General features: G+C 33.5%; 1 protein-coding gene across 2 annotated transcripts in view; it reads right to left on the bottom strand.

The window, feature by feature from the left end:
• The window catches only part of LRBA (LPS responsive beige-like anchor protein), a 560879-nt gene that overhangs the window by 110671 nt on the left and 428403 nt on the right, over positions 1-21805 (bottom strand). For both annotated transcript variants that reach the window (XM_019722880.2, XM_019722903.2), the window contains exon 47: positions 15304-15456. In XM_019722880.2, coding sequence (XP_019578439.2) covers positions 15304-15456 — 153 coding nt within the window. The remainder of the gene's footprint in view (positions 1-15303; positions 15457-21805) is intronic.

Below are 21805 nucleotides of genomic sequence, written 5' to 3'. Positions count from 1 at the left end.
AAGGACCTTGTATGTGATGTTATAGGGCAGGAAGACTACAAATAACCACCAAGGTATTTTAGAAGCAGTATTCGTGACAGACTCCAATTTAGAAAGTATCACATTTATACATATCTTGATAGAGCATAAAAAAAAAAAACCACAGATGTGTTATATAATTTCCTATGGCGCTAAATAGATTGTTCTCAGGATGATCCAGAAACACACACAAGTGATCTATCTGCTCCTGAGATGCAGATTAAATGTCTTCAAGAAATCTGGATCACAACTCACGTCATTTTACTTTCGAGAGGAATTTAAATGAGAATCCATATATAATTCTTTGTGTAGAGCATCACTGAATAACTGTAATACAGCTTAGTGAATATAAAGACAAGAGGTATCAGAAAAAGACCATTTCAAAGAATGTTTTGGAGATGACAGGTTCAGTGGGTGTTATGCTTTGAGTTGTGTCCCCCCATAAAGATGCTGGAACTCTAACCCCCCAGTACCTTAGAATGTGACCTTACCTGGAAATAGGGTCTTTACAGAGGTAATGAGGTTAAAATGAAGTCACTATAGTGGGTCCTATTTCAATATGACTAGTGTCCTTATAAAAAGGGTAAAATTTGAAATTGACATGCACACAGGGAGAAGGCCATATGAGAACTGGAGTTATGCTGCTGCAAACCAAACACTGAGGGAAGGGCCTGTAACAGATCCTTCCCTAACACCTTCAGAGCAAGCCTGACACCTTGATACAGACTTCTAGCTTCCAGAACTGTCACACAATAAATTTCTGTTGTTTAAGACACCCAGTCTGTGGTATTTCATCATGGCAGCCGTAGGAAACCAATACATTAGGATTATAGAAAAGTGACTTCTTCTAAGAACTTGCATAGCAGCTAAAAGCAATAATTCCCCCTCCACTGGATCCTATATTGCAGGGTAAAAATTCTATAAAGAACATTAGATCAACTAACAAAATTGATATATGAAAAGTAGATTAGATAAAACTATTATTACATTGTTACATTTACAAAATGGTAGCTGTTACAGTGTATACATTAAAAAAAAAATCCCTATTCTTAGGAGACATACTGAAGTATTTGGGAGTAAAGAACCATGAGTATGTAACTTATTCTCAAATAATTCAGTACAAATATTACCTATATATGTGTGTGTAGTCTATATACACACCTATATATGTGTGTTATATGTGTATACACAAACAGGGGGAGGGAAGGGAGGGAAAAGGAGGCAAAGGATGGGGAAAATGCTCACATTAAAAAGAGGGGGAGGGGGATAAATGTTACCACTACTGAATCTGAGTAAAGAGCATATGAATGTTCTGAGTGGTATTTTTATAACTTTTTGAAAGTGTGACATTAGTCGCCAAACGTGTTTAAAAATTTTTAATGTTCAAGTTCACTGTTGGAAATAAAATATTTTCAGTAGGACATAAATATATAAACAAAACATAACAAAAGACAAAATGAAGAAAGGGAGGGAAGGAGTGAGTGAGGATGGATAGATCAATCAGGAACTGATTTATGCTAAAGAAATGTTAAAACAATTCAGAAAAACTTAACGTACATTTCCATGTAAAACGAAAATCAAGCATTGTGGCCACATTTAATTCACTATATCATTTAATATTATAAAAAGAATGCAAACTCAATTTGCCTATGCTTAAAAATAAGAACATCAGAGTCACAGAAAATACCATAACACTTACTGGGAATACCCGTTCTTATGTACACAATACTCACACAACTATTCATTGTTGTCCAGCATTTCAAGTACTGGGATATTCATCCCAAAGTTTATTTTCTAATGATGATAAATCAAAAACGTGAAGTGAAAAGTACCAACCAGGCCATAAAAGAATGTCATGCTGGAAAAGCATGAATCAATCCTCCTTTTCCTTTTCTTTCCTTTTTTTTTGGAGGGCTGGGGAAGGTTACTTTCTGGTTACCATGACCACAGAAATTTGCAGGTTTACACAAAATTCTTAGTTGGAAAAAGAATGTTGGATAGAACCAGTTATTGGCCAATCAAACAGACATAAATACCACCGTAAACAGTCATTGACAGGGATTCGCTGTGCAGAGTTGCGTGAGAGTACCACAGGCAGAAGAAAATCTACAGCAGAGATGCTGCTTTTCAGATATACTGCCACTGTGGGTGACGTGGCCCAGCGCCAGGAACAAGGGCAGTGAAGGACTGGAAGCGACTCCTCCCAGCACGGAGCACAGGACACCTCCAGCCAAGGTGGGCGCGAGGGGAACAGGCTGAGCAAGAGTCTGCGAGCTCAGCTTCTAGGGACATTCTGGGAACCCATTCGTCTCACTGCTTCTCCCATCATTACCATCAGTCCCTGGTAAAAATGACAACTTCCAACTGTACCTGGCAGCATACTACTGTGACAATTTACACAAAGACTAAAGATGAAAAAAAAACACAAAACAAAACAGGATTTTCTAACCCTCTTGCTCTTTTTCTATTATAAAAAGTATCTCTTCTTCCACCCTTCTTCTTAATTCTAACTTCTCAAGAACTTAAACTGCTCTGGACAAGTAGGAAGCTACCACAAATGAGGTTTTATTGTTTTTCCTCAAGTCAGATCATTAAAGCACTTTAATAACTTAAAGAAAAAAATTATGAAAAACTGTGCCGAAATAAATTTAGATTAGCCAATTTATAAAAATAACATCACCAGGAATAATCTGGAAAGAATAGCTCAATTCCAATCATAGTGATTTGGGTGGATTTTTTTTATAAAGGCACTACTATTAACGTGTTTAAGACAGTGATGACCTGTTTGAAGAACAGGCTTAACAGAAGGGGGATGGTCAATATATGGAGTATAAATGGGGAGCACAGAAAGTGTGTCATAAACAGACCTAGAAAAGAGGGCATTCAACCACATAAATATAAATATTCTGACGTTTGCGGCACTCTGTCTCTGTATTGAAGATAGAGGCATCAGTCTAACAATATGGCATTGCGATCTCCCTTGGAATTTACATATTAGGCCTTATCTGTTTTGGTTGCCTTCCTATCCCCAGAACCTAGAACAGTGTAAGTACTGAACAAATATTGTCCAATGACTTAAGATCAGCTTTTTCTTTTATTCTAAATCAATGTTACCACACAGTGAGTTTTGCTTATATTGGATTCCCACACAGTTTTGGCTAAGACAAAAACTGCTGGCCAGAAAGAAGAAATATTCTCGTTTCCTCGATAGTTAAATTCCTCACAAAAAATAATTGTGCATTCAATGTTATCTCTTGCCAAGCTGGTTTAGTGAAAGTTAATAACTAAAATATTTATCAATAACTGCGATGTGAAAAAATTGTCTCTAGCTGCCATTGTCAGGCTACTTCTATGCTTTTCTGGTTCTTACTGATTTTACATTTGAATCTCTTTACCTCTTATATTAAAATTATTGATCATGACATTCACACAATTACTTATTTGCTTAGTGTACCATACAACCATAATAGTTTCAGAAGAACTATATCATTGCTACCTAAGTGTAAGACTAGTTTAAAAAGTTAAAGGTTTCTTCTGGTTCTTTTGTATGTAAAACACATCCTATCAAAGATACTTATCTTTAGTAGGGATCTTATTCCAATGTCTTTTCAATTTTCAGGGATTGAAATTTTCCTTCTTTTGGTTTTATTTTATAAATTATATAAAGCATTTCACAATTTCAAAGTCAAAATATTAAAGAAAATAGAGTCTACTTGTGAGTAAGACATTTCTTACTTTGGTCAGTATATCTTGGGTAAAGAGCAAACAGGTAGGTAATTTTGCTAGAGATTGGCAAATTCCCTTCTCTGTCGTTTTGCATTCCCATCAGCAATGTTGGAGAATGCCTGTTTTCCCATAGCCTCATCAACAGAGTATCTTGGAATTGGAATATATTGGAATTTTGCCAATCTGAAAGACGCAGATGGAATTACAGTACAATATATATTTCTTTTATTATGAGAGAGCCTGAGCATCTTTTCATGTGTTGAAGGGACGCTGACATTTCTTTTTCTGTGAATTGCTGCCCACTTTTTTCATTAGATTGTCGAGTTTATTTCTATATAATTTTTAGGAGTTCTTTATAAACATGGTCCACTAGCCATTTGTCTACGTTTTAAATTTCAAATATTTTTATTTAGTTTGTCATCTGTCTTTTGACTTCGCTCCTGATGCATTTTGCTATTTGAAAGCTATCTATGTTTAGGTAATCAAAGTGATCAGATCTTTAATACTTTTGGATTTTGACTCATAATTGGAAAAGTTTTACCCACCCTTAGGTTATACAGAAATTCACTAACATTTTCTTCTAGCACTTGTTTCACACTTAGTTATCTGATCCTTAGTTTCTGGTATGAAAAACTATCTAAGGTTATCTTTCTTTATATGGCTAGCCCATACCACTTATTATAAAGTCCATCTTTTCCCCAATGTTTTGAGGTTGGATGGGGGTTTATATGCCCTGTACCCCCAACCAACACTGAGCCACTAGAATAGGGTCTCAACAAATATTTGATGGATAAATGAATAAATGCACATTTATTAACTGTATCTCAGGAGATTCTGATATAGACTATGTATTCCATGAACCACACTTTGAAATACACTAAGGATAGAGTTTATACCTAAAACCAGAATTTTATATGCAAAAAGCACAGAAGGTCCACCGAGTAAGAATAATGACCTACATGTCATATGTGTATATAAATATATTGAAAATGGGTTGTAGGATGACCAGAGAGTAATATGTAGGGGTTTTAATGAAACATTTTAAGGACGATGAGCGTTTTGAGAAGAGCTGTTTACAGGTTTTTGCTTTATTTTGTTTCTGAGGTAGTGGTGGTAAGAAGGTTTAAAGCTTTATAATATAGTTTGGTTTAAAAAAGAGTAGGCTTACACTGCAATGTGTAGTAAAAGTATGTGGCAGGCCCTGTGGTGAGTGAGAAAAGCATGTGGAATGATACAATCAAGAAGCTAGAAGCTAAAAGCACAACTCTTGTAGGTTTCTGTGTCAAGAAGAGAATAGAACCTGCATTATCCCCCACACGTCCAGCTGTATCACTAAGGCTGAAGTCTCCAGGAATGAGTCATAACTACGAGACGGTGCTTTTCAGTATCATGTAGATGGGCTATTCATGGAGAGGAATTTTCCATTACTCTTATAAATTTTAAAAATATTTTTGTTAGTATGTTAATATTTTATTGAAATATTAAGTTATGTCGGCAGGAAATCATAGCAAGTTGCTCCAGAATAAACACAGAACTTGTATATTTTTCCGACATAAATGTAACATACCTTAGAAATAGAATCATTTCACTTTATTTTGCTCGTATATGTTTGTATATGATAATATGTCAATAATATGTCAATAAACAAAATGCAGTTTACATTTCATTTATCCAGAGTTCAGATCTCAAATGTTTAGAGAATCTAGAACACAGCAAAAACTCAAAGCAACTGAAGGCCATGAGGAAACAAGCACAAAACTTACGAACTTTAATGGTGGGAGTCACTGTCATTCCTCAGGCTTTTATCTTGCTATATATGTATATATGCATAAAAATAACAAAATGGATCAAAAGAAAATGAAAACCTTGACAGAGAAAAGTGACAGCTGACACAGGAAAGAACTCTGAAATGCTGACAGAAAGCTAAAAACATAAGCAGAGGAATATGCATCATTTTACAGCTGAGGAACAAAAAGTTCGATATATCTCAGTAACATTTAAGGGCAACATGGAAATATCTGAATATTTAACCACAAGTATTCCAGAAAAGCCTATTTAAGTTCTGAATTCTCTGTTTAAGCGGTAGGTAAATGTTTAATACAGTTTATAAAAAAAGATTTTTTTCCAAGGGAAATGGTGAGAACACTGGTATTTGAAAGTATAAATTTCAGTTTTATGGAACTTCTTCTATATGGGAATTATCCCATTTCTATATGATGCTGTATCTGAGGTATTCTTCTATTCACTTTGGAATGTTTCTATTAAGGTTAAGTAGTAAATAAAATTAGTAGGTATCATTTCTCCTTTATTAACTTTAGAGACATAAGATTGCACAAAGCAATAGCTATTAACATTGTATAGTGGGTTTATAACATACATGGATGTAATATTGTAGGAAGGAACAGAGCTGAATTCAAATTAAGTCACTATATTTTATTGGAATTAAGCTAGCATTAATCTGAAGTAGATTGAGATAATTGAGATAAAATGAAATAATTAAGATGCATGTTGTCCCTAGAGCACTAACAGAGTAACTGAAAAGAAGTTTTTAAAAAAATGCAGTGAAATAAAGTGGTAGACTAGAAATACCTCTTTAATATAAAAAATTTATAAAGGAGGAAGAGAGAAACAAAAAGACCCAAGACTAAAGAACAAAATTAGCAAGCTGGCAGCCACGAATCCAAACATATCAATAACAGCTTTAAATGGCAGAGATTATCAGAATGGATAAATAACAAAATCCAACTAGATGCTATCTACAAAAGAAACATTTTGGAATCAAAGGCAAAGTAGGTTGGAAGTAAAGGAATGGAAAACTATGTACCACACAAACAGTAATCATACGATAGTTGGACTGGCTATACTAATATCAGGCTAAACAGACTAAATAATTACTAGAAACAAAGGGGAATAATTTATGATGAAAATATAGTTCATCAGGAAAACATAACAATTGTAAACACATATGCACAACGGTAGGCTGAAAAATGCCCTCCCCCACCAAAAGGATGTTGTCTTAATCTCTATAACCTGTAGATGTTACCATATATGGGAAAAGAGTCTTTGTGAAATAATTAAATTAAGGCTCTTGAGATGGGAACATTACCCTGGGTTATCAGGGAGGACCCTAAATGTAATCACATGTATACTTGTAAGAGGAAGGCAGGGAGAGATTTTACAATAGACAGAAGAAGGGGACGTGAGGACAGAGGCAGAGGTCTTTTCCAGAAGAAGTGTAATACTGATTTCAGACTTCTGACCTCTAGAACTTTGAGAGGATACATTTCTGGTGTTTTAAGTCACCAAGTTTTTGGTAATGAGTTACAGCAGCCATAGGAAACTAATACATGCATCCAACAGCAGAGTTTAAAAATACATGAAACAAAAACTGACAGCATTGACAAATATTTGGGAAACTCAACATCTCACTTGCAAATGTGGATAGAAAGAGACAGAAAATCAGCAAAGATATAGAAGATTTAAACCCACTAAACCCACTAGATCAACTGAAATCTATAGAACACTCAAACAGCAGCAGAATACCTCTTCTTCTCAAGAGCAAGGGGAGACTTCTCTAATACAGACCATGTCCTCAGTCATAAAGTAAGTCTTGGTACATTTAAAACAGCAGAAATCATGCAGATTATATTCTCCAATCACCATGAAATTAAATTAGAAATAAAACAGAAGAAAATCTTGAAAATCCACATATATGGAAACTAAACAATACACTTCAGAATAACCCATATGCTAAAAAAGAAATAAAAAAGACAATTAGAATATGTTATAAGATGAATGAATATAAAATAAGCAAACCAAATGTCAAAGTTTATTGGATGCAGCAAAAACAGTAAAGAGAAATTTATTGTTGTAAAAACCAAAATTAGGAAAGAAAAAAGAATTTAAATTTAAAAATATGTTTCCCAAATTAAGAATCTAGTAAAAGAGTAAACTAAACCCAAAACAAGCAAAAGGAAAGAAAAAAATGAGTATTAGAATGAAAGCCTAATGGAAGAAGAAACAGAAATACAGTAGAGAGAAATCAATGAAAATTCGGTTCTTTGAAAAAAATCAATAAAACTGACAAACCTTTAGAAAGAATGTCCAAGAAAAACAAGATACGAATTACCAAAATTCAGAGATTAATGACGTAACTTCAAACAACCTTAGAGAAATTAAAGTGATTATATAGCTCACTATGAACAACATTTATACCAATAAATCAGATAGATTAAATAGTCAAATTCCTAACGACACACAAATGACTGAAATTCAAGAAAATATAGAAAATATAAATACACCTATAACAAGTAAAGAATTAATAGTTTAAAATCTTCCCACAAAGGAAATTCCATGTCCAGATGGCTTCGGTGGTGAAGCCCACCAAATATTTAAAGAAGAAAAATAATACCAATCTTTCACAAAATCTTTAAGAGAAAAGAGGAAGCAAGAACACTTTGCTACATCTCATTCTATGAGACCAATATTTTCCTGATATTAAAGTAAGACAAAGCTATCATAAGAAAACCACATATCAATATTCCTCATAAACATAAAAGAGAAAAATCCTCAAAAGTAATAATTTCTCAACAAAATATTAACAACAAAAAATACATTACCTACCAAGTATGATATATTCAAGTATGATATATTCAATAAATACAAGGTTGATATATTCAAGTATGATATATTCAATAAATACAAGGTTGGTTTAATATCCCCAAATCAATTAATGTAAAATACCATATTTCACTTTTTGTTTCCTGTTTGGAAAACTGTTCTCTGTTCCAAGATCACAAGGAAATCCTCCTGCATTATCTTCTAAAAGTTTTACCCTTAGATTTAAAGCTTCAAAATACTTTAATTTTTGTTTGTGATATAAAATTCCATGTTCATTTTTTTTCCGGTATTGGTATCTATTGTTATGGGTTGAATACTGTTGTTACTGTATCTCCCAAAATTCAAATGTTGAAATCTTACTTTCCAGTAACACAGCATATGACCTGATTTGGAAATAGGGTCTTTATATATGTTAATTATTTATGTTAAGATGAAGTCATACTGGAGTAGGGTGGGTCCCTAATACAATACAAATGGTGTCCTTAGAAGAAGGGGAAATTTGGATATAGCGATAGGACATAGAGAGAAGATGACATGAAGAGACACAGGGAGAAGACAGCTATAAACAAGCCAAGAAGAAGCCTAGAACTCATCCCTCCCTCAGAGTCCTCAGCAGGAACCAACAACTGCCAAGCTTTGATTTCAGACATCCAGCCTCCAGAAATGTGAGACAATACACTTCTGTTGTTTAAGGCCCCAGTTTGTAGTAGTTTGTTACCAAGGAAACTAATTCAGTAACTATTTTGTATCTCAGCACCTTAAATTGAAAAGTCCTTCCTTTCCCCACAGATCTGAAATACCAGCTATGTAATAGATGAAGTTTCTTTATATGTCCTGGTCTATTTCTGGGCTCTCTGTTTACTTCCGTTAGTCTAGTTCTCCTAATTTTCCCTAATTACTATAGCTTTATAATAATTTTCGTTTCATAGTAAAGCATGTCTCTCTGAAACCTGTACTTGTTCTCAGAGAAGGTCAAGGTTGTAACTGGCCCTTTGCTCCTTTACAATCTGTTTTTCATGTTCCAACAAAACAAACCTGTTGGGACTTGGATTGGTTTTATTACATTTACATATAAATTTGGGGAGAATTAACAACTTATCAACATGGAATTTTTCCCCCCCTCTAATTTAGGTGTCCGTTTTGAACTAAAAACTTCAGAGTAAATTACATATCAGGACTAAGAGCAAACCAAACAATAGCAATTTTAGATTTTTTTCAAAATGTGCCTCTGCCCATTGCAGGGAAGGGAGAGGGAGGGATACGTCCACAGTTGAGAAATAATTAGTACCAACTGAAGCTATGATGGCTATACCCATTCTTGGCCATATCATTATCAGTGTGGAAAATGAAAAGGCAAATGGAAAAGGAACAATATAAAAAAAGCAGGTAGCTTCTGGCATTTCTATTCCAAAAATAAAAAATGTTGCCTGGTCAGCTCTCTTAAGAAATAGGCTTTTAAATGCCATTTACCCAGAAAATGGAAACAATGATATGAATAAAGGTCAAAAAAGTGCAACCCCTTTCAAATCTCAATCAAACCTCTCAACCTTACAGTGTTTCCAAACACTGTAATTTGGAGCATAACATGCCATTACAATAATCTAATTGCTATATCATTGCAAACTCAGCCATCTCAAGCTGCAGGTCTTGCTGTATGCACATAGAGCACTTTTTAATCAACACGAGATTCTTAGCATCAACTATGCTGCCATCACCTGGAAACTGCAAATTTTCCATTCAAGTGAAAAGGTTAGAAAAGACTGAGTTTCTTTAGAGATATAAGATCTATGAAGCTTTAGGTAGGTTGGATAGATTTCTATTTACCAATAGTAGGAAAAAACAAGGTTGGTGGAGAAATTAAATCTGAAAACTATTTTTCTCTCAGACAATATAAAAAAAACATCACTTTTAATTTGTCCATATATCATCTGGAAAGAAGACAACATACTCATTTGATTTTTCTTTACTAGTCTCGTGCAAGTGACTACTCATGTCACCATTATGAAATTGCACAGAAGACAAAAGCTACAGAAGACACACAAAGGAAAGTGTGATTCTACCTGGTAACCCCAGGACAGTTCATCAACAGAAGGCTTGCTTTATTAGATTCATGCCACCTCTCAGCCATGAGAAGCTTTCTATTTCAACAACCTAAGCCATCAAAGAGGAAGTAACCTCCAAAAGAGTAGTGGTACGGTCTGCCTGTTCACCGAGTCTTACAGCGCTGGTACAGAGACACTTTAGTAAATACCTGTTAGATGAATGAATTACTTTTATTATAATCTGAATAAAGTATATATCTTTCGGCTAAAATAAAATGTTCCACTTCATCAACTTTTATAAATAGAACTATCATTACTGCTCAGACTATGGTTTTCTTTGTCTCTTATTCCACTTAAAACTTGAGGGGTATAAGAGGCAATATAATATAGGTCCATAACATCAACATTGTATCGTAGCGATATATGAAGAACAGTCTCAACTCATACATTTTTATAATATTTGAAAGTATGAAAGCCTGTTTCTAATTTATATTTCTGAAGCAGTATTTGGAATTAAAATTTTTTTTTTTTCTTTTTTGGTCCAGGTAATATTAAATAACACAGAACGAGTCTCTGGGATGTAGTTAAAGACTGGTCTGGTTTTACCCTGATTCAAACTGTTCAGAACAAAGAAAATATACTTTATTTATCTGAAAGACTAATCAGACCTAGGTGGGTTTTCTTTCTAAAATACACAGGATATTATTTTCTGTACATGAAGCCAACACTTTAGTCAATTTGTCAATCCTACATTTAGATCTTCATTACTTACAGAAAGCGGTGAGGATTAAAATGTATAGGAAAGATAGTAGTTACGGTCTCTAACACAAAACACAAAATGTAGCATTCCCAGCCTACTATCAAAATCATTTTCCTAAAAATATCCCATCCCCTCAAATTAATATTTGGGCAACCAAATACTTAAAAAAAGACATGCTGGGTATCTTAAAATGAGTATGTCAGTTAATTAATTCTGTGATCCCCTGCTACCTATGGAGTACTGTACAATCTGTTATTATTCATTGTCCTATAGATCATCTGTTCTTGGTGCTGGCTTGTTCCAGGAAGAGAGACAGCTGCAACACTATATCCCTGTTCAACCTGAGGACCATCTGACTTTAATTGTAACACACAGCTTGATGTGGCTCTGGCTATGAGAAGCCAAAGTACCGTCTGTAATAATCTGGAAAAGCAGAAACCTGCCAACAGAGGGCTGAAAACAGGGACTTGTGCTGTCTGGCTGCCTGACGGGCTGCAGGAAATATGATTAATGAGTAAGGTATAATGATATCAGGAACCCGATTAGCACCACAAAAAGGTCACAGATCAAAGTAGTATGCATTTCATGAGCTACAATCATTGCATAAAATCTGTGGACTTGAAGAGGTAAACCAAGAAGAGGAGGGGGATAAAACCTTATATGATAACATGCTAACAGATACATAAAATACCATAGTAATAATTCAGTCACTTATAGAAAGTTACCAGGAAATTATAAAATGAATCAGTATGGACTGTACTGTAGCAAAGCTTTGTTCATCATAGGTGTACAATAAATATTTTTGAATGATTAAATTCTTTCATAAAGACGTGTAAGTAACATCAAGTATTTCCCCATAATTATGAATTAAAATCAGAGATGTAAATATTCAATGCTAAACTACATTTGCATTTAATTTGCAGTGAATTTTTACATAAGTCTGCTAAGAATGTGTGCTTATTCAGAGCTTCAACTATGAAGACATTTGTAAAACTTGTAGGAATCACTGGGACAAATGCTTACTAATTTAATAGTAAGTCATTATAAATGTGCAGTTACTATTGTAAAATACTATTTTGTACATAATTTCATAGTCAGGTCTAACTTTAAAACATGGTCAAACATAGTCAGGCAAAGCCAAAATCTGATTGGAAAAGAATTTGGGAAGTTGCCACCTTTTTTTTTTTTTTTTGGTGTCCTTGGGAAACCCATTCCGAATAGATCTGGTTCTTCTGAGTGAGAGTAAAAATGGGAGGCACTGCCAGGAGACTGGCTCACCTCAATTTATACAATTAAGCACACTTGAAACCTATGCAATTTTACTAACCATCGTCACCCCAATAAATTTAGTTAAAAAAAGAAAAAAACAATAAATTTTTTTCTTAATTGTCAAAACATTGTTGAAAAGCTTTAAAGATAACTTCTTCAACGTTTCTGCCTCTTACTCCTCTTTTAAAGCAAAGTACACACACTAACAAACTTCTTTGTACTTTTAATCATGCTAAATAGGGTAATGATTAATAGAGAGCAGGTTCCCTTGAGACTTAAAAGTTTAAATCATATTTGAGGAAAAACCATTTCAATAATGAAATGATCTGAATATGATTTTAATTATTTTCTTAAAAATTCATTCCTCAAGAATGGAGATGATTATACTTTTCAAACATTATATAATTTTATATCTACCTAATAGTAAAAACATTTTTTAAGTGGTGATTCAAAAGGAACCATTAAAAAATGAAAGGGCAAGTCACAGACTAGGAGAAAAATATTTGGAAAAGATATGTTAGATAGACTTTTATGGAGATCTATTAAAAGATCTATTAAAATTGAATAATAAAAAGAGACACAACCCAATTAATAAACAAGCAAACGATTTGAACAGATAGTTCACCACAGAAGATACGTGAGCAGAAAATAAGCTATTGAAAAGGTGGTCAACATCATTAATCATTAGGGACATGCAAATTAAAATCACAATGAGATACCTACTAGAATGGCTAAAATAAATAGGATTGACAATACCAAGTCTTGGCAAGGATATAGAAAACTGGAATTTCATACATTGTTGGTGGGAATGCAAAATGGCAAACATATTCTTAGCATATGACCCTGCAATTAAACTCCTAGAAATCTATCCAAGATAAATGAAAACATAGGTTCACCTTAAGGCATATACAAATACTGATAATAGACTAAAATTGGAAAAAAAACAAATGTCCATAAACTGGTAAACAGATAAATAAAATGTATTGTATCTTTACAATGGAATAATACGCTGCGATAAAAAAGAAAAGAAAAATAGAAAAAGAAAAAACTTCCAATATATTCAACAACACTGATGAGTGTCAAAAACATCATGCTTTGTAAAAGAAGCCAGGCACAAAAAGACTACATACTGTATGCTTCCATTTATATAAAGTGTCTAGAAAAAGCATAACTACAGAGACAGAAGCAATGGTTCCTGGGACCAGGAGTAGGAAGCAGAGAAGGATTGCAGGTATAAGGAAACTTTTTGGAGTGATGTAAGTGTTCTAAAGCTCACTGTGGCAATGGGCTACACAACTGCATAGATTTACTAAACCTTATTGGATTGTGCACTTTTAAAAAGGTGAATTTTATGGTCTGTAAATTAGACCTAAATAAATGTGTTTTAAAATGGTGGACAATCACCAAAAGAAAAAGAAATTGCAAAATGACCGTCCCTATTGACTTCCAAGTGCTCCTGGGAAACAAAATCACACTGCCACAGACAACTGTCACATTTCAAAGTCTGATATCTCCTTCAATATCTTTCAGAGCTAAGCTTTGTCTTTTGCTCTCGTTTTAATTCAATAACTTAATTGAGAATCTTCAAAAGGGCATGAGGGAAAAGTAAAATGCAATGTGTACCTTAAGACTATGATAGAATATTTGGTACAATCTTCTGACTGCCTACTATAAACGAGATAATATTCTAGGTATTTTTACGTACATAATTACAATTTTATACTCATAATTTCCAAATTACAAACGAGGTAACCAAGGCTCAGAAAGGTTATATTGCCTAAGGTCCCATAACCAGCAAAGTGATTTATCCAGTATTAAGAAAACTTCTCTAGTGGGGTGGCTGGTTAGCTCAGTTGGTTACAGCGTGGTGCTAATAACACCAAGGTTGCCTCTTCAATTCCTGCATGGGCCACTGTGAGCTGTACCCTCCCCCTCAAAAACAAAACAAAACAAAAACCAAATAAACAAACAAACACACCAAAAAACTGGTCTAGCTTCAAAGCCTATGTTCTTTTCACTTCCTCTGCTGTATATATAAAATGTGAAATATCAGTAATAATGGGACTGCAATTAGGATCTGGAAGACAGGATTAAAATATAATTGTTGGTATAAAAGATAAGAAATGCCACCTAGAAAACTAAAATGCAATAATTTTCCTTGTTTAAGTATAAATTAAAAATACAATGCAATTTAGATTTCATCTTGAATATGGAGTATGATAAAATACTACTTTTAAATACTGAGAACGAAGCTCCCTTATTCCAAATTTTTATAAACATTAAAGGCTAAAAGGAAAAGTGTATTATATTTTTCATAAAACAGGAAACTCATATAACAGAGGACAATAAGGAATCCAATGCACAGGATACTGGAGACTTGTTTGTAAGCACAATGATTACTGTGCTTTTAAGTTTTGATGTTCTAAATATTACGTGAAGACTTCATGTAATAGAATAGGCTAGAATCTGAATATTTTCAGGATAGAATCTGAACATTTTGTTTCTATTACTAAAATGTGCAACAGCCTTCTAACCTGGAACATAGAATTATGCTCTTTTCCTGGTACAAGAAACTCATGTTAGAAATAGCATAGAATTCCAATTTAACCTACAACCTTCGCTTATAATTTTGAATTATCACATACCTATGAAAGTTACCTAAATTCTGCATGAGAATAAAATAAACCTTATATCTTCAAGACAATACAATTTTTTCAGGTTTGTAGTAAGATTCGAACTATTATGTCATTCTCAGTTATTCCTGTCAACTACAGTTTTGTACAGAAGAGCAAGGGTTAATGATTATACCAACACAGGAAACATACTTTGTGAAAAGGCTCATGACAGAGTAGATGATTACTATCTTACCAATCTGTTTATGCGAACAAATTCTTCTGAGGTTTTGGCCCAAGGAGGAAGTTCAACATCAGACACTACTGTCCCATCATCCATCACTCCAAGATTGTAATTATTGAAGTTGACAAACATCTCAGGGAGATAATAAAATTCAGGAATCAACTCCTACATAAAAATGAAAGACAATGTCATATTATAAATAGAATACTTACTAGATATTTATAAAAGGCCCTGATCATTTTCTATTATGCAGGAGAACAACAAAATAGAGATTTTTTTTCTTTCATTTCATATCATAGCCCCATCACAAAGTTAGACAGATCCCATCCAATCAAATTTAAATAACATCTTACTGGTTGGTTACATGCTTTCCTTCAGGACAAGTCTCATAACCTCAAAATTCTTAAATACCAACATTTGAGTAATATTTGAGGTTGACAGGATATAAACAGAGATTATATGTCGTGATAATAACAGCTTAAACTTGATTTTTTAAATGAGGTGTATGGAATTTTTGGTCCTGCCACCCCACCCAAAGAACCAAAACCTTTATACGCATTAAAATGCCACTACCTTCGTCTCTTCATCAACCAGGAAGATAGTTACTATATTTAGTTATGGTTTAACAGTATATTTGGCTCACATTTCAAAACATTCAAGTTTAGTTTTAAGGCACTAACACTGATTTAAAAAAAATCAAAATTTATAATTAGTCTTGAAAACGACCTGCATAAGAAATTGAGTAAATTAAATATGACTTTAATAAGGACATTTAAAACACACTTTAATAAGATATTTAATAAGTAGAAAAATGCAGCCGGTTAGGCTTTTGTGTACAATAAGCCCCATGTATAACTATTTCAGAGGTCCTGCAGATCAGATTTGAAATCCAGTCTTGACATGGGTCAGTGACTCAGTGGTCTTTCAGATACCCCCTCAGGGCCAGCTATGGCAGGCCTGGCTTTCCAAACAGTTGAGTAAAAAAGGGAGGTCATCAGATTTTGGACAAGGTCAGTATGAACTTGCCAGAGCAAAGAAAAAAGATCCAGCAGGAATTAGGCTATTATCACCTCCATCATCCATGTGAAATGTCGCTTGACTGTGAATTGTACATCCTTTGTTTACAATCACAATAATTAACTAAGCAGGGTAGAAATGAGCTTGTCCTCCAAATTCCTGAGAACCACCTGGTCATTGGACTTGAAAAACTTTTAAACTAAGCTTTTTTTTTTTTTTTTTTAAAGAACTCTGTTAAAAGTTTAACCATAAAAGACAAGTAATCACCCCTCTCTCAAATTTAAGATTCTCGTCTCTAAAAATGATGCATATAAGTCTAACTGACAAAAGGAGGAAAGACATATGTATGTTATTTTATGCAACAAAAAGCTATATCCAATTTCTCTGAGCTAACATTTATTTCATGAAATGAGTCAGGTACTAAAATAAACTCTTAATGAAAGAGTTTAATCTTAACAATAACTTTACAAGGTAAGGTATCATCTCCGTTTTAAAAATGAACTAAGACTCAAAGAAGTAATTTGCCCAAGGTTACACAGCTGATTTATGATAAATTTGGAACTTAGATCAAAACTTTGAAGGCTGTGTGTCCTTAATCATCAAATAAGCATGGGCTCTACTCATACAGTACACCCAGTGCGAACATTTTAATTATAAGTTTTTAACATATATTCATGACATTTTAAAAAAGTAAACATAAACCTTTCATTCTTTCATAATTAGAAAACTAGTTCTCCTGAAAAGATATATTACACATGTGTAAAATGTATATACACTACATACGTAGTATTTATTATTTAATAAAAATTAATCAAAGGAATAATTTTTAAAATATGCTGTAATTATTACTCAAATATGAAGATAAGTAACTTTATCACCATTATTTGCAGACATGTGCATTTAATATATATCCCAACTTTGAGAAATTTCCCCGTGTCTTATTTTTAATCCGTATTACTTGTGCTACTTCTACAAGAAGAAGACTAAATCCACCTTGTATATCTGAAATCAAAAGCAGCATTTTGGCTTAACTAAATACTAATTATTTTCATTTCAATAATATCCACCCACCCCCACACCCACCCCCAGGCTCTCACAATTAAGAGGACGTTGCCTGTAAGACTCACTATGCTCCTGTGCAGTAATTCTCCTAAGATTCACAATGATAATGGCTGAATTTTACATGCTAAAATTCTAAAGCAAAATACGAGTTCTCAAACAAAATAGACATAAAACAAACGAGAACATTCTCACAAAAGATAGAAAGAAAGCAATGTTAAGTCTTACTGGATCATGTCAAACTTTTAGTTACATAATTCCTATCATGCTGGAAGACAGCAACTCATTAATTTCCAAAGTTACCACCGATTTTATTTGAGATTTCCTACTGATGACAGATAGCCTGCCGATTTTGTACACTGGACATTATAAAAATATTTCAAAATTAAAAAATATAAATTGTATTAAAAAACAAGCATCATATTTCCCTTGAAATATATCGAGATAAGAATTTGTGTATTGTGCCCTCTTTGTTTTCACCTCCCACCCTCCTATTTCAAGAGAGTTGTCCGGCATTTCCAGAACATGGGCAGGGTCCTGAGCAGAGGCCTCTTAAACACATCCTCTTTTTCTGTCTTTTGTGAAAGTCTAAGCAAACAGGAGAGATTATGGAAGGTGTCCAGGAGGAGCAGTGTCAAATGTTAGTATTTTTAGAAGCCAAAGAAAAGAGAACGGTTTCCCCAAGAGGTGGAAGGCAAGTTTTTCAAACTCTGCAATCAGCTTTCTTTCAGCCCAATGGGAAGGAGAGGGGATGAAGAGGTTAGGCTGGAAGCCAGGAGATGGTGAGTGGTGATCGGGGTCACTACTTGCACATATAGTGCATCTTACGAATTAGAAGGAGGCAACCCTTCTGGGCTAATGCAGCCCCAAGAGAACTCATTTTGGTGAGTGGAATACAGGCTGGATTTCTGCTCCTAACCTTTCCTTCAGTCAAACACCCTTACAGAGAGAACAACCTGCCCAACTGTGCATGGTGAACTTGTGATGGTACACTTAGGGAAGGTACCAGGGATTTTGGCATCAGCAAATATTTCTTAACCTAAGCTTGGTATAATCAGCAGAGCTGTCTGCTTCCAAAAGACCATGTGTCTTCGAGAGTAAGGATATGACAAGATGGAATCAAGATGTGAGGGCCAATTTTCTAGGTACCACATAAGGCTGAATCTCATTCAAGTCTTGGGAAAAGGAATGAGTGTGAATGAATTTCCCAGTAGCCGAATATGAAAAAGATTTGAATTCATTTGGGGCATTTCTTTTATACTTGAGTTGGTGGCTATGAATTTACATATATATATATTTCAATAATAAAAAAGTTACCAATATAGTTACTGATAATTATTTCTAGGAAAACAAAATGGTAGGAACAATTTAATATGGGCAAAAACAGAAATAGAATTTTTTTACTTTTGTGAAAAGAATGAAACTTTTTATAAGTTCCTCTTAATTGATTATTTAAGTCTTGGGTAGATACAAAGAGTGTTGTACATATTATCACCAACCCCCACCCCCTAAAAACACCCCACAAAAAACAAACAAACGAAATCATTTATTTAGTGTTTGCTCTTTGCAGAGAACTAAGAGAGGGTCTGGAATATAGTCATGTATTTTTACCCCCCCCCCCTTACTGATCACAGATCTAAATTGCTAAATAAGAGTGAAAGGGTATATTTATTAGGGAGAAATTAGTTGTAGGAACAAACGGTACTCTAAAATTCAAGTGAAAATGATGTATAAATGGGTGGTCAGAGAAAGCTTTAGGGAAATGAACATAGTACACTGTATTTCTCTAATATAACACTTATCAAACTGTATTGTCTGTCTGCTTATGTCTCCCTCTAAATTGAAGGCTCCATGAGATAGAAGACTTCATGTCTTCACTTCATTTTGTTCACCACTACACTTTCAAAGCCTAGACAGAGTGTGACACGTTAGGAGTTCAGTAAATATCTGTTGCCTGAATGATTTAAAAATAGTATTTAAACATAAAGATAAATAAGCAAAGGGAAAAAAAATGAAAACAGTTCTGACAAGGTAAATATTTTAACAAGAGGTACAGAGATTGAAACATTCATATCATTTGTTTCTAATGATCAATGAAGAACTATCCAATTGATTTAGAGAGGACTACATACATGAGGTGGAAAATAAAGTTGGAGACATAGGAAAGGTCAAGTACGCAAAGCCTTGAATTATTCAGGCTATAAGTTCAGCTTTTTTTTTCTATAAGAAAAAACTTTGTTTCCATAAGGGAATTTGAAAAATGAACATGAATTTAAAATACAACAAATGCTTCCAAGAAAACAACACTGAAGAGAAAGATTATGAAGAAGCTACATATAGTACAAAGGACATCATCAAATAACCCCAATTAAAGAGTGAGCTTATATAATTAAACCATATTACATCCTCATCATAAGGAAAACTGCATGAATAAATCAGTTGATAGCAGCTGAATACCCTCTTGAAATAAAAAGTAAACATGTTGAACTCAACTGAAGCATAACAACATGTGACAAAAGAAATAAATATACATACAGCTAAAATTTTACTATGGATGACAATGACATTCACATTGTACAGTGGAATTCCATCTTAATCCTAAAAGCATCTAGGAACCATGACTTGATATAATACCAAACATTATAGTTCAAAATTATCTCCTTTGACAGATGAAATTTAGTGACAGAGTCAAAGATTAAGTCTTTCTAATACTTCTAATGTACATTTACAAAGTGAAGTATGTTTTATATTCATCAGAAGAGAACTTTCAGCTCTGGATAAAAAACACATGTTCAGCAATTCTTTAAAACATCAGTAGAAAATGATAAGTAAACAACACTGACAGAAGACACAGATATTTACAATTTACATTTTCTCCTGACTTACTGACAATAATTTTAATTTCTATCACTTAATTAGGCAGATGGGTCTTAGAGGCAGGTAACATGGTCAAAATGTATTGTGTCATCTCCTAAAAGAAAAATCTGAAAGGTTCAACCAGAGGTTATACCACAGTTCAGGATAAGCCCATTGCTTTGATCATAAATCCCAAGGCTTTCATGGCATAATGACAAGGATTGGTTGTGACCACACATATGCTTTAGTTTTCTTTATTAAGGTATGATCCCCACTGATATGAATGACCTCTGCAGTGAGGCTGTATGATTCGCCTGCTAATAGTCACCAATTCTGTCCACTGAACTCAAACCATTACTTCAATAAGACCTGGGCAACCGTGACGAATACTTACCCATTAACCCAAAGAAACAATATAATCAAAATTGAAATAAAAGTACAGATGCTACCTCAGAGCTAAATTTAAATTTTTATTTTATTCGTACTAAAATGTGAAATCCTGACAACTCAAATATAAGCACAATAACAGGGTAAATAATTTAATGTACATTGCTTTGGGGAAATTGATGGTAATAAAGATGTGAAAGCAAAATTTTAACTTTTCACCATTGGAAAATGATACATTTATGAAAGAAAAAACGTAATATAAGCTTTCTTAATGAACGAAAAAAAGAGTAGATAAACAACATATTATGGAAAAAATATAAATGCTCTGATATCTTTTCACTTTCAAGCATTTATTTTGTTAGCTGATGAATGAAAACATTTAAAAAAAAACACACTCTGTCTAGGTTTTGTTTAGAGTTGAATTGTACCTAGAAGTTATTTTAAATGGACTGCATATCTGAAAGTTTTCAAGTTAATGCTTAAACTTACTTTCTCTTTATTTATAGATAAAATACTATTTTTTTTCTGTTTAGTAAAATAAACATAACTGCAATTTTTAAAATTGGAGAAGGAAAAATAATCTATAACCCTTCCAGACAGATCCAATAAATATTGTGTGGTTTTAGATATTATAAAACTGTCATTTCAAATATATTAAGAAAAACCATGGATTACAAACCAATAGATAATAGATAATCTATCTCAATCTAATATAGTAAGGAGAATAATTAGGTTTGAGTCTCATCTACTTAACTTACTGGTCACATGCCCTTAAATTAATTCAATTTTTCTGACTCTTACTCCTCTCAATTGCCATTTTTCAAACACAGGGTTATTGTGAGGCTAATATGAGATAATACAGAATTCCATATGCACATAGGATCTTATTACTATTATTATTATCATTAATGTGACCCGATTGCAATCCCAAATTGGAGACTCAACTTGCCCGATTCTGAAGGCCAACAGGACATTCAGTGAATTATGCCCATTCACTAAAGCATTTAACATAATTCTAAGGGCATTTAACAAAGTTTACTTGTAAAAATTAATGTGTCCACAAAAACACTTGAGACTTCATAATTCCTACTAAATAACTGTCGCATTTAAAACAAATTTATTATTTTTTTATTAGCAATGACAGTATGGCTTAACATGTCTCACTTTATGATGAATATTCTCAATATTTTATAGT

This window comes from Rhinolophus sinicus, linkage group LG07 (genome assembly GCF_036562045.2).
Source record: "Rhinolophus sinicus isolate RSC01 linkage group LG07, ASM3656204v1, whole genome shotgun sequence".
Classification (NCBI taxonomy): domain Eukaryota; kingdom Metazoa; phylum Chordata; class Mammalia; order Chiroptera; family Rhinolophidae; genus Rhinolophus; species Rhinolophus sinicus.
This window is presented reverse-complemented; position numbering and strand designations above follow the sequence as displayed.